Source organism: Thalassophryne amazonica, chromosome 7 (assembly GCF_902500255.1).
Source record: "Thalassophryne amazonica chromosome 7, fThaAma1.1, whole genome shotgun sequence".
NCBI lineage: Eukaryota > Metazoa > Chordata > Actinopteri > Batrachoidiformes > Batrachoididae > Thalassophryne > Thalassophryne amazonica.
Genome location: NC_047109.1, coordinates 105,951,331 through 105,964,070, shown reverse-complemented (window position 1 = coordinate 105,964,070; position 12,740 = coordinate 105,951,331). Strand labels below are relative to the sequence as shown.

Below are 12,740 nucleotides of genomic sequence, written 5' to 3'. Positions count from 1 at the left end.
GCCCTTTCTTACTGCAGCTCCGGTACCCTGCCTCCTTAAAATGGCAGTCGTGTGGCACGTGTCCTTTCGCTTTGCACCTGTAGCATGGTTTTTCACTTTCTTCTTTCTTAGGAACAGCTCTCTTGAAAATGGCATTGGTTTTCAGGGACTTTTATGACCACTGCTTTTCATTTTGTTTCGCCACTTCATGTGCCACATCCATTTTATAAGCCCCTGCTAACATTAAGGATTTTATGTGGGCAGCATTCAACATTCGGCCCCAAAGCTCATGGCTGTTAATACCAGAAGCAATGCATTATCCAAAAATGCTTCAAATTTGCACGTTGAAGACAGCTTTCTGAGATTAGCCATAAAGTCACTGATAGACCCATCTTCTCTTTGCTTTCGGGTGTTAAACTTATTTCTTTCAGCAATAAAGATTGTTTTTGGCACAATATGAGTGCAAAGAAGACTTTTCAAGTCCATCAGGGTGTGGTTCCGTTTTCCAACAACAGTCAAAAACACTGTTTTTGACTTTAAATCACCATACTTCAGCCTGTTTGCCATGAAGAACCGTTCTAGCCATTCCAGGTAGGCTTCAGATTCTTCCTCTGTTTTGTTAAAGTGGTGGAGGTCTTCTCCATTCCTGAACGTCACCATTATTTCATCATGTGTTCCTCATCTCAACGTAATTCAGTCTTCAGCTCAAAACTCACTTCACAAGGCAATATCCCATCCTCATCGCCAAATTCTGTTTTCTTAGAAATGTTGCAGATGAAGACGACAAGTTTGCACAGGAACACAGTGAACATTTATTTACACAGCTCAAATATACAACCAACTAGTCTCTTCATCTGCCCATCCTTCTCCCAGCTTCTTCATAGCAGTCACAGCCTTTTATAGGGCCGCTCGGCACCCCGTACGTAACCACAGTTACTGCACACTCTGAACTTTCCAGATACCACAGTAAAGAATTTCAGATTAATGTCAACGTCTCACCGTCAGTTCAATTTACTTCAATTTATTTAGTTTATATAGTGCCAAATCACATTAAAGCTGCCTCAAGGCACTTCACACAAGTAAAGTCGAACCTTACCAACCCCTAGCGCAAGCACTCAGGCGACAGTGGCAAGGAAAAACTCCCTCTGATGATACTGAGGAAGAAATCTCAAGCAGACCAGACTCAAAGGGTTGACCCACTGCCAAGGCCATTCTAACAGTTACAAGGTTTTTACAATTTTTTTACAAAACAGAACATAACACAACAAAAGAAGATGCGTTTGATGAAAAGTCCATGCAGTCTACAGGCAGGGGTCATCCAGCAGAGCTCATGCCATTCAGTGGGCCTGTTCCCACAACAGAGTCCATACAAGATATTTTCCATCTATCCAGAGAACCAACAGCATTCTGGCTTTAGAGTAACACATTGCAGTTGCACATCAAGTGTGCATGCAAAAAAGGCAACTTCATTTCAGATGAACAATGTAAAAAGTCATTGAAAACTTGAACATATTAACATTGTTCAGATTTTCAGCAGAAATTATTTTCCCCCATACAGTATGTTGCAAAAATTCAAGAGAATAATGTGTTAGTTTCGTTGTGTTTCTTGTGTGGAATTAAATCCAGTATGTGCTGCGTTGACTCACATATGGGTCCCAGCTCAGTGAGGTGATCGAAAGCACATGATGCAGTGGTGCCAAGAATTGCACAGAACTAAATGACACAAATATGCAAATCATGAAACTTCCTGAAGTCCATTTTTAACATAATATTTCTTTCTTTCAACAACATTGTTTAGTTTTGCTGTATTTTTTTTAAATTTGATGTTGTATGTGAGGACCCTCACTGTCAAAAAAAAAAGTTGAGAATACTTCAGATTTGCAGGCAACAGTCTGCACTAAGACTTTTATGTTATGCCGATGATGATGAAATATATGTTATAGTATATATTTCATCACCGCTGGACTGATAGTATTGCACACCGGGCATTTGCCCGATGGCCTACTGGCCTGCGGATTTTTTTTTTTTTTTTTTTTTTTTTTTTTACGAAGTAAAGTGAGCTGTGAGCTTTTCATCTGCGTTTTTTTTTTTTTTTTTTTTTTTTTTGTAGCAGCTACGACTAGTCCTCACCTCTTAAAGCGCAGTGATAACAGCACACCTGCACTGAGCTTTACAAAGACATTTTTATGCTTTTTTTCCTCCTTTATTTAGAGCTGAGCTGAGCCGCTCCATATCTACACGTTAAAACAGCTGATCCTCCGCGACGCGTCAACAACTAACACTTTTTTCCACTCAAATGCACCTAAACACTCTTTCTGGGGAGCGCATGATGTGAAAATGCAATAAAACTTTCTGACCTGTAAATCTGGTCATGTTTTCTGCATAAATAAATGTTATCCATTCTTTGTGCTCAAACGCCAAAGCAGGGGCGAATCCAGATGGAATGGGGGCGTGGGGCAAGGATGTCCCCCCTCACAACACCCCTAGATTAAAGGTCTAGTTTTGAAGCCTTTTTTACTTCAACTACTAATACTACTTAAAATAATAATAATTTCGACAAGTAAAATGTTTAGAGAAAATTTAAATGTTAGAAAAATGTTAGAAAGAATTTAATAGTTACATTTATTAACAATGTAGGTTAGAAATTACAAGTTTTACTGTTACAGTGCTGTCAACAGTTAAATATGAGGTCAAGAAAGAGGTCTTTATTTTTCTTTTTATAAAACAAGTATATATTTTCATTGAAGTCAAGAAAGGGTGACTATAAAGTGAGGCAGGGACCACTACGGCCACGACGGTAAGTGAAGGTTAACTTCAGCTATTAATTGATGAACAGCAACCTAACTTGTTCATAAATCAGACATCTGTGTGTGAGAGAGACATTCTGATCTTCTGGTCCGAAGTAAAGTGCTGTCTAACTGGGTCACTCAGATATGAATTAAGGTTGAATATTATTTTCGTTCGTGCTAACTCTGCCAGTCACGTAACCTAGCCTAGCAATGTAACCTGTGCAAATGGTGTGCATGGCTAGCTACCATGCTGTCGCCGCCAGGTTGTTTCTTTATTCTATTTGTGTGACGGTAGTGTGTCGGTCATACGAAGTATGCTGTTTTGCACAGTCTGCGGTGCGGTGGCGTGGTATAACGGTGTCCCTGTCTAAAATGTATTTTCCCAAGTCCTGGCATAATTTCACATACCTAACATTTTATTTTAAATTGAGAGTCATTCTCTAAGTTGATTAGCAACACAAACTGGTAATAAAAGAAATCCTTGATGTTACTTGTAGCTTGTAGTGAGATAGACAACTGTCTCCATCTTGTGGCCTTTTGTGTATTGCAGTTTCAAAAGTTCAACCTTTGTATCCAGTCATTGGTCCAGTCATCCAGTCATTTCTTGCTTTATATGATGAATTGTATCACACAAGTGATGATATATTATTTATAATATAGCCTACAGTATTTCTATAACAAATATTTTTATATAATTTCTATTTCTAAATTTAAGTAACAAGGCTGAATGAAATGACGGCTTATTATGTCTAAAAAGTAATGTGACCTACTGTCAATAGATCGTACTTTTGATAAGCCTATGATAACTATTTCGGGAGAACTTTTCATAACGCTTCTTATAGTGTAAAATGTATGTGTCTCCTGGTGCACACTGATTGGTTAAGGGACCAAAAAAAAAAAAAAACACTGTCACAGCAGGCTTAATTTTTTTCCCCATCGATACCTGGTGGTGGCCTGGTCTTGGTTAAAAATGCCCGGCCTGAAAAATTCCCCAGTCCAGCCCTGTATTTCATCATCGGCACAACATAAAAGTCTTAGTGCAGACTGTTGCCTGCAAATTTAAAGTATTCTAAACTATTGTTTTTACAGTGCTGTTTGGAAGAGATCTGTGTATTTTGTTCATGATATCATTGGAATAGTGGTGATAAAACTAATCATACTGATTGACATCTGCAGTGAGTGGGTCCATCAGTATTTTGGCATTGGCCCTTTTGTGTGTACAGTGCATGGAAAAATAGACCTGGAATGGACACAACGTGACTGGCGGCATGCCACACGGCAGCCATAACTAAGGGTGGAGACAGTGCCTTGAGCCAGTTATGGCACCTGTTATTTACAAGTGAAATGACAGGAAAAAAGGCAGCCAGTGCTTCGCCATCAAAATGAACTGTACAATAGCCTTACTGTAGAGTAAGTATGTAAAACAAATGTCTATTTTAAATTTGTTATGTCACAATTTAATATAGATATACTGAGACTATAACTCAATGCCATAAATTCTTTTCATTAAGCTGCATTCACATGCATACAAATACGGAAACAAAAATGTTTATATATATATATATATATATATATATATATATATATATATATATATATATATATATATATATATATATATATATATATATATACCTGTATATATACTTGCAGTGTTGTTTAATATGATATGTACATGGTGGTCACAGGCAGCATTTAAATTTTAACAGTGTGGTTGGATGGGATGGAGGAGGTACTTTTTACCCTGACTGAGGGTCAAAAGTCATAAATTCTGGATGGATCTACTTGTAATAAAATGTTAATAAAAATCATATATATGTTGTCATTAAAAGACTACCAATATTGCAGTGGAAAAAGCAGCAAGGTAAATGAGCACAATGGCAAGGCATACTTCAGATTTATAATTTAATACATAAGGACTTTTTATCCAGCCATGTATGGGTTCGTTAGAGTTTTAATTCAGCTTTAATACAACTTACAAGGCTTCATTTATAAAAATCTATCGAGAATTATGATGACAGGAAAAAATCATCACAGTAAATGAACAGAATGGCATATTTTTCCCCCAAATTTCCACACTTTACATAAAACATTTTTTTCTACCCAGGCATGTATGGGTTCATTAGAAAGAACAATTAAAGGGCTTTAAGACAAGCCTACTTTTATTAAACTCTGTTAACAAATAGCGACAATAGAGTGAGAAAAGCAGCACAGTTTGTCATAATTTCCTCAAATTTCGGCATTTTATATATGTGTTTTTTTCACCCACACATGCATAGGTTCATTAGGAAGAGCTTTCAAAGGGCTTTAAAACAAGCCTACATTTATTAAAATCTGTTAAGAAATAGTGACGCTAGTGCAAAAAAAGAGGTCAGTTTAATATTTATGATCTGCACATCTCCACCCTTAGCAATGCCGACGCTAATAGATTGAGGCACGTACATCCATTCCAGGTCTATATTTACATGGTACAGTGCACCCAGAAAGTATTCACAGCACTTCACTTTTCCCACATTTTGTTATCTTACATTTTGTTTGTTATGTTATATTACAAAATGGAAGAAATTAATTTTTTCCCTCAAAATTCTACACACAATAGGCAATAACAATGTGGAAAAAAAAATTGATTTTTGCAAATTTATTAAATATAAAAAAACTAAGAAATCACATAAACATAAGCATTCACAGGCTTTGCCATGAAGCTCAAAATTGAGTTCAGGTGTATTATGTTTCCACTGATCATCCTTGAAGTGTTTCGACAGCTTAATTGGAGGCCACCTGGAGTAAATTCAGTTGATTGGACATGATTTGGAAAGGCACACACCTGTAAATATATAAAGTTCCACAGCTGACAGCACAGGACAGAGCATGAAGTCAAAGGAATTGTCTGTCGACCTGCAAGACAGGATTGTCTTGAGGCGAAAATCTGGGGAAGGGTACAGAAACGTTTCTGCTGCTTTGAAGGTCCCAATGAGCACAGTGGCCTCCATCATTCATAAATGGAAGAAGTTCAGATCCACCACGACTCTTCGTAGAGCTGGCTGAGTGTCTAAACTGAGTAATCAGGGGAAAGGGACCTTAGTCAGGGAGGTGACCAAGAACACAATGATCACTCAGTCAGAGCTCCAGCATTCCTCTGTGGAGAGAGGAGAACTTTCCAGAAGAACAATCATGTCTGCAGCAATCCACCAATCAGGACTGTATGGTAGAGTGGCCAGACAGAAGCCACTCCTTAGTAAAAGGCACATGACAGCCCACCTGGAGTTTGCCAAAAGGCACCTGAAGGACTCTCAGACCATGAGAAACAAAATTCTCTGGTCTGATGAGACGAAGATTGAACTCTTTTGTGTGAATGCCAGGCGTCCTGGTTTGGAGGAAACCAGGCACCATCCGGTGGTGGCAGCGTCATGCTGTGGGGGTGTTTTTCAGTGGCAGGAACTGGGAGACTAGTCAGGATTGAGGGAAAGATGATGCAGCAATGTACAGAGACATCCTGGATGAAAACCTGCTCTAGAGTTCTCTTGTCCTTAAACTAGGGATAACTATTCATCTTTCAGCAGGACAATGACCCTAAGCACACAGCCAAGATATCAGAGGAGTGGCTTCAGAACAGCTCTGTGAATGTCCTTGAGTGACCCAGTTAGAGCCCAGACCTGAATCTGACTGAACATCTCTGGAGAGATCTGAAAATAGTTGTGCACCGACACACCCCATCCAACCTGACGGAGCTTGAGAGATGCAGCAAAGAGGAATGGGCAAAACTGCCCAATGATAGGTGCACCAACCTTGTGGCATCATATTCAAGAAGACTTGAGGCTGTAATTGCTGCCAAAGGTGCACAACAAAGTATTGAGCAAAGGGTGTGAATACTTATGTACAAGTGATTTCTTAGTTTCTTATTTTTAATAAATTTGCAAAAAATTCAAATATGCTTATTTCATTTTTCATTATTGGGTGTTGTGAGTAGAATTCTGAGGAAAATAATACATTTATTCCATTTTGGAATACGGTTGTCACATAAAATGTGGAAAAAGTAAAGCACTGTGAATACTTTCTGGATGCACCGTATGTGTGTAATTTGATCTCTGTACACCAACACAGTGGATTTGAAATGAAACAATCAAGATGTGCTTGTAATGAAGCCAAAAGCAGTAATTTAAGGATTATTATTTATACAAATTACACAAACATAAAATCTTTAAAAGTATATTTAGTTCTGGTCAAAAGTTCTCATCTATACTTAATAGAAGACACAGTCACTTGGCAAGTAAAAGTTATATAAGGCCTTCTCAAAAATGTAACATTAGTCTTGAAAACATCTTGTTTTATAAATGAGATGAAACAAACTTTTTTTGATGAGCCATAAGCTTTTTAAAATGCTGTTATTTGTAAAAGATGTAACACTTGCTAATACTGGTCCTTTGACTAATTAGTAGTAGCATCTGAAGAAATCTTAACTGAATTTTCACTTGTTTCAATGACAAGTGTTTTGTTGTTGTTGTTGTTTTACTTAAAAAAAAATACTTTATTCATGTTTTTAAAAAGTCAGCCAATGTAAGAAGTGAAAATTCGGTCATAAAAGTTGTTTTTCTAGTTACTTTTGGCCTCTGAAAATAGTGGGACTGTGTATAAGTATGACTGTAATTTCTAAGTGGAAAAGTCAATGCTACTCTTGATCATCTCAACTCAGCATCATTGTATTGGTGCACAGAGGAAAAAACACAAAAACTGTCCTTGTCCAAATACGTATGGACCTGAGTGTTACCGCCATGAGCTGTAATGAATGCTGCTCTGTCTATTTTGTCCATCTTCTTGAATGTAATTTGTGCTGTCTTACATAAAAAGGGATAAGTCCGGCCTCCTTGTCCTCATCCACTAATTTCTGCAGCATTTCTCCTCGGACAGCGTATGTGTTGTCAACTGGAACTTTCCTCATGTTCACGCATCCAATCAGACCAGCACGTTCCACTGACGAATGAGCCTGAGATGTAAAAAAAGATAACATTTGTCAGCAGAGCAAAACAAGCCTGTTCTTGACAGCAGAATAGATGCAGATTTCTCATTTTAAGTTTGTGGCCACTGAAGTTTTTTTTTTTAATGAACAATTTAATTTCAAGAACTAAGCACATCGTGTGCTTAGTTCTTGGTTCCCTATTCTCCCCCTGTGTTGTCTACAACTGTGTTCCAGCTTTTTTAAGTAACCTCACTTCCCTGCTTCCCTTGGGTATGGGGCTGCTCCCTGTGCCTCCGTGGTGAGGGGTAGTATCAGGGGTGCGTTCCGGTGCCGTCGGGCTGCTCCGCTGTTGGTTTGCTGTGCCGCCCGGTGGCTCTGGGGGCTGCCTTTCCTGGCCTCTGTGCCCTTCCGCTGTCCCTTTTCTCCTGGTTCCCCTGGGGCCCTGCGTCCTGGACCCAGTTCCGTCGGTGCTCGCGGCCGGCCGCGTGGCTTCTGATGTGCCAGAGTGGTCCATGTCATATAGTAAGGTTCTGTACTCTTGTCTTGGCCCAACAAGATTGGATCGCATCAGATATTTAGCTGTGATCTGGGTCTCTGTGTGTGGTTGGTTGCGTGTTTGTGGCCGTCACCACAATTCGGTTTTTGGGTGCTCTTAAGGGGATTAACACTACGGTGTTCTAGATTAGGGAATGGATGCTCACTTGTGTTTATGTGTGGTTGTTTGTCATGGTATGTTGTATGGTTGGGGCCCCATCTCCTCGGTGTCTCACGTCACAGTTATTGTCTTCACCACTTGTCTCTCATTCTTGTCTCTTTGTGTTGTTTTGGTGGTTGGCCCTTCCTGATAGAAGTTGTGGGTTGGCTTTGAGTAGGATGTTGTAGGCTGATCACGAAGGGCGGATGGGGGTCACACACACATCACATTCACTCATGCACTACATACCTTCTGTCTTGCAAGAATAAATTGCATATATGGGTATTAATGTTCATAAATGGTTCTGCCTCTGTGGCATTTACCATTACTCTATATGCAGATGGGGGGAGAAGAAAAAAAATGTAAGTAACCTCACTGTCGTTTTTTGACAGATTGCAGTTTGTCCACCATTTGTTTGCTCACCAAGACTTGTTGACTTGTTGATGAGTAGGGTTGCCAACTCTCTGAAAAATAAATAAGGGACACCTAACCGCCAGGGCCGACTGGCCGACTGACCATTGCCTTCACCCTTCCCAGCGTCTGTGTGAAACGATTTTTAACCATTTCACTGTTGACTTGACCCTGAATTTAGGTAGATGTATACATGCATTTGTTCTGATATGAACACGTGGAAAACAAATTATTATTTAGCAATTTATTTTTAGTGCAAAATAAATTTTCACTCACAATTTCAATATGAGCATTCTGTCTTCTTTAAAAATAAATCTCTGTAGTGCTATTGCTTAACTTAAAATTGTATAAATTAACAAAAAAAAAAAACAATAGAAAATTTGTATCATCCAAAACAATGTAACAGTGCAAAACAATGTAACAGTGCACATTTACACATTTAGTGTAATAAAAAGTGCAAAAAAATAAAGTCTGAAAAGTAAACAATACTGTTGTCGCGCACCTTTTCCACCCAGCCATTTTCCTTTTCTCATTCTCCCCTGTATTTTTGCATTCTTTTTCTTTTTTTTTTTTAGGAGGAGGAGTAACGACGTCACAGACATTGCTGTCCGTAGGCATATCTGCAGTGCCAGTGTCGGTGTCTGTATCGATATCAGCCATACTGCTTTGTTATTGTGGTCCAGCGACCGTCGTCGGCTCATGACGTCGGTATCTTCTTGCGAGCAGATGTCCCTCGACCAATGAGATAAGAGTGATTCTGTATTGTCAACTCGTGTCTGTCAGCTCATTGGTGAAAAGCAGGAGAGAGGCTGGGATCAAATTTACCGCAAGTTTCCATATAAAGCGCCAGTCAATTCCATTGACATTTTACAGACTTTTTGATTCTCACAGAAATACGGGACAAACTGCGTCCCGTTTCAGGTCAATACGGAACGCACACTTTTATTTCCAAATAAGGGACGATTCCGTTTTTCAAGGGACGGTTGGCAACCCTATTGATGAGTAATGATACTCAGTTAGTTGACTGATTTTCATTACTTGTCCCAGCCCCAGATATTACATTGGAGATGACCAGCTTCTACTATAAAACACAATAAATACTGGAAATGTTCCTTGTGCTTACCTGTTCTGAGGTATAAGCCACCAGTTTGCGGATGATGTCAGCCTCTGTAAAATTGGGGTTGGATTCTTGTACTCGATCAACCGTCTTACAGCGAGCAGCAAGCAGGGACATCAGGGTGGCTTCACAGGCTGTGCTCTGTGGATCAATTAGGGGAAATCATGTTGACCTTATGTTTATAACTAGAGCACCGCGCTCATACAGTGCAAGCCTCCGCCAACACTACTTTCCAATTTCACAAAATTTTACCGTGGAAAAAAATTTCAAGGTCAAAGCCCTGTTAGAATTTAATTTAGAGTTTCTATCAATTATTGTCCACAACTATACCAAGATATTTTATTCCAGTTTGAGCCCATTTGAATGCAGATGCACTTTGATAGGCCAAATAGTTGAATGTTGTTAATAGGATTATTTCACTTTTTTCATAATTTACCTTATAACCTGAGGCAGCCTCATAAGTGTCTAATAAACCCTGTAGTCGAGCAAGAGAATGAAAGGGGTCTGTTACATATAAGACAACATCATCAGCAAATAGATTAATTTTATGGGTTGTCTGACCAACTTTAAAGCCTTTATATCAGGGTTTCTTCTGACTGCCTCAGCCAAGTGCTCAGTGGCTAAAGCAAACAGACTTGGGGACAGCGGACAACTCTGTCTACTGGATCTATTTAGGGAATCATAACTTTGGGTTTATGATATAGAGTTCTCATTCAGTTAATAAATACTTGTCCAAAACCATATTTAGTCAATACCTTAAATAAATAGTGCCACTGCAGCCTATCAAAGGGTTCCTCAGCATCTAACGCCACAGCCACAGTATGATCAGATCTTGATTTTGCCAAATGAATTATATTATACAAATGTACTTAAATTATTGGCAGACAGGCATTTTTAAATAAAACCACTCTGGTCTGAATTTATTATTTTTTGGTAATATTAGACTGAGCCTATTTGCTAACACTTTAAGTCAATCTACAATCTGAGTTCAATAGTGAAATAGGCCTATAAGAGGCACATTTTAGTGGGTCTTTACCTTTTTTTTTTAAACATGACTGTGATTATGGTAGTCGAGAAGGATTCAGGAAGCGTATGTGTCTTTCCATAATCAGTGGGATAAGTAAATCTTTAAATTCCTTATAAAATTCGGGAGGAAAACCATCTTCTCCTGGGGATTTATTAAACTGAAGTAAATTTAAAGCTTTTGTCATTTCTGCCTGTGTAAAAGGAAGGTCAAGAATTTTCCGATCCTCTTCACTAATTTTCCGTAATTCCATTTGAGATAGAAAATTGCCGCATTAATGGACAATTCTGATTTGTATAAATTTGAATAATATTGTTTAAATGTATCATTTATTTCTGTTGGGTTGTATGAGTTAGGGCCTGTTTCAGTTTGAAAGGCATTGATAGTCCTAGTGCATTCCTCTGCCTTCAGTTGCCAGGACAAAGTTTTATGTGCTTTCTCTCCCAGTTCATAATACCTCTGCTTAGTTCTGAAAAGCTCTTTCCTTTTTGTAGATGTTTATTGTATTGAAGTTTTCTCTGAACTAAAGAGTGATATGTGTCTGAAGAATCATTTCTCTGATAATCTTTCTTCCAAAAAAAAAAAAAAAAGCTTTTTTCAAAAGTAATATTTGTTTCCAACTTATCAACAGGAAATTATCTGTCACCTTAGATAGGCCTTTAATGTTTCCCATAAAATAAAGCTGTTGGGAGAGAAGGCAGTTTGTGTTACAAAACAACTTAATCTGATCTCTTATGAATGTGCAACAATCAATTCCCTGCAGAAGAGTGGGATTAAGGCGCCATCTATAGGGTGTTTTGGGTTTATCTGGGAACAAAATGGACAAGATTAATGGTGAGTGGTCACAAAGAATTTTAGGTAAATTAAGCATCTAATGCTCTATGAAATAACTGGGTGGACAATAAAAATAGATCAATTCTAGTGTTGGATCTATGAAGGCATGAGTCAAAGGAATAATCCTGAGTCTGCATCTGCCTCCAAATGTCTATTAAATTTAGGTCTGTCATATATGTTTCAGTGGTCTTAGCTTCTTTTAACTTGAAGATTGCCTTAATCGTTTTGTCCAGACAGGAGAAACAGAAACTGAAATCATGGACTGTATTTACGAGGTCTGTTAGAAAAGTAGCCGACCTTTTTATTATTTTTTTTTAAAACCATATGGATTTGAATCACGTGTGATTGCATCAGCCAAGCTTGAACCTTTGTGCGCATGCGTGAGTTTTTTCACGCCTGTCGGTTGCGTCATTTTTAAAAAATCTCCTGTAACAGTGGAATGTGCCGTTCATTTCTAAACTGGACGCTGTCTTGATCCGGTATGTCGCCTGACTAGCACAGGAATTGTGAAAAGAGTGGACATCGGCATTTTTTCGGCACATTGGGCCTCATGTATCAACGTTACGTACGGCGATATTTGAGCGTATATGGGGTGTACGCCAAAACGGCTGCACTACTTGGCATTTATCAATATGGTCGTTGGCGGACGCTGCGCTGAAAATATACACCAGGTCGAGAGGTGGCGTAAATTATACACCAAAATGAACCAGCGCTGGAATCCACATAAAAATGAAGATGATCAACATGATAAACAGTGCCATTATACAAATCAATGCATATGTTATATAAATAACACTTTCCTGATTATACTACATAATAATCAATACAAATCCCGCCTTTGCGGGATTGTTATGGAGCACGATCCGTGGCTACAGCGTGACTGCAAAGACTACTACTCATCTACTCATCACTAATTGAAGAAAATAAGAACAACCCCA

The 12,740-nt window shown here is 38.7% G+C and overlaps 1 protein-coding gene across 1 annotated transcript in view; it reads right to left on the bottom strand.

Annotated features, from left to right (window-relative positions):
* Nucleotides 1-12,740, bottom strand: part of LOC117514713 (aromatic-L-amino-acid decarboxylase-like) — a 74,068-nt gene that overhangs the window by 42,783 nt on the left and 18,545 nt on the right. The window contains exons 4-5 of the mRNA XM_034175276.1: nucleotides 9,951-10,085; nucleotides 7,606-7,749 (exon numbers count right to left, since the gene is read on the bottom strand). Of these exons, the coding sequence (XP_034031167.1) occupies nucleotides 7,606-7,749; nucleotides 9,951-10,085 (279 nt within the window). The remainder of the gene's footprint in view (nucleotides 1-7,605; nucleotides 7,750-9,950; nucleotides 10,086-12,740) is intronic.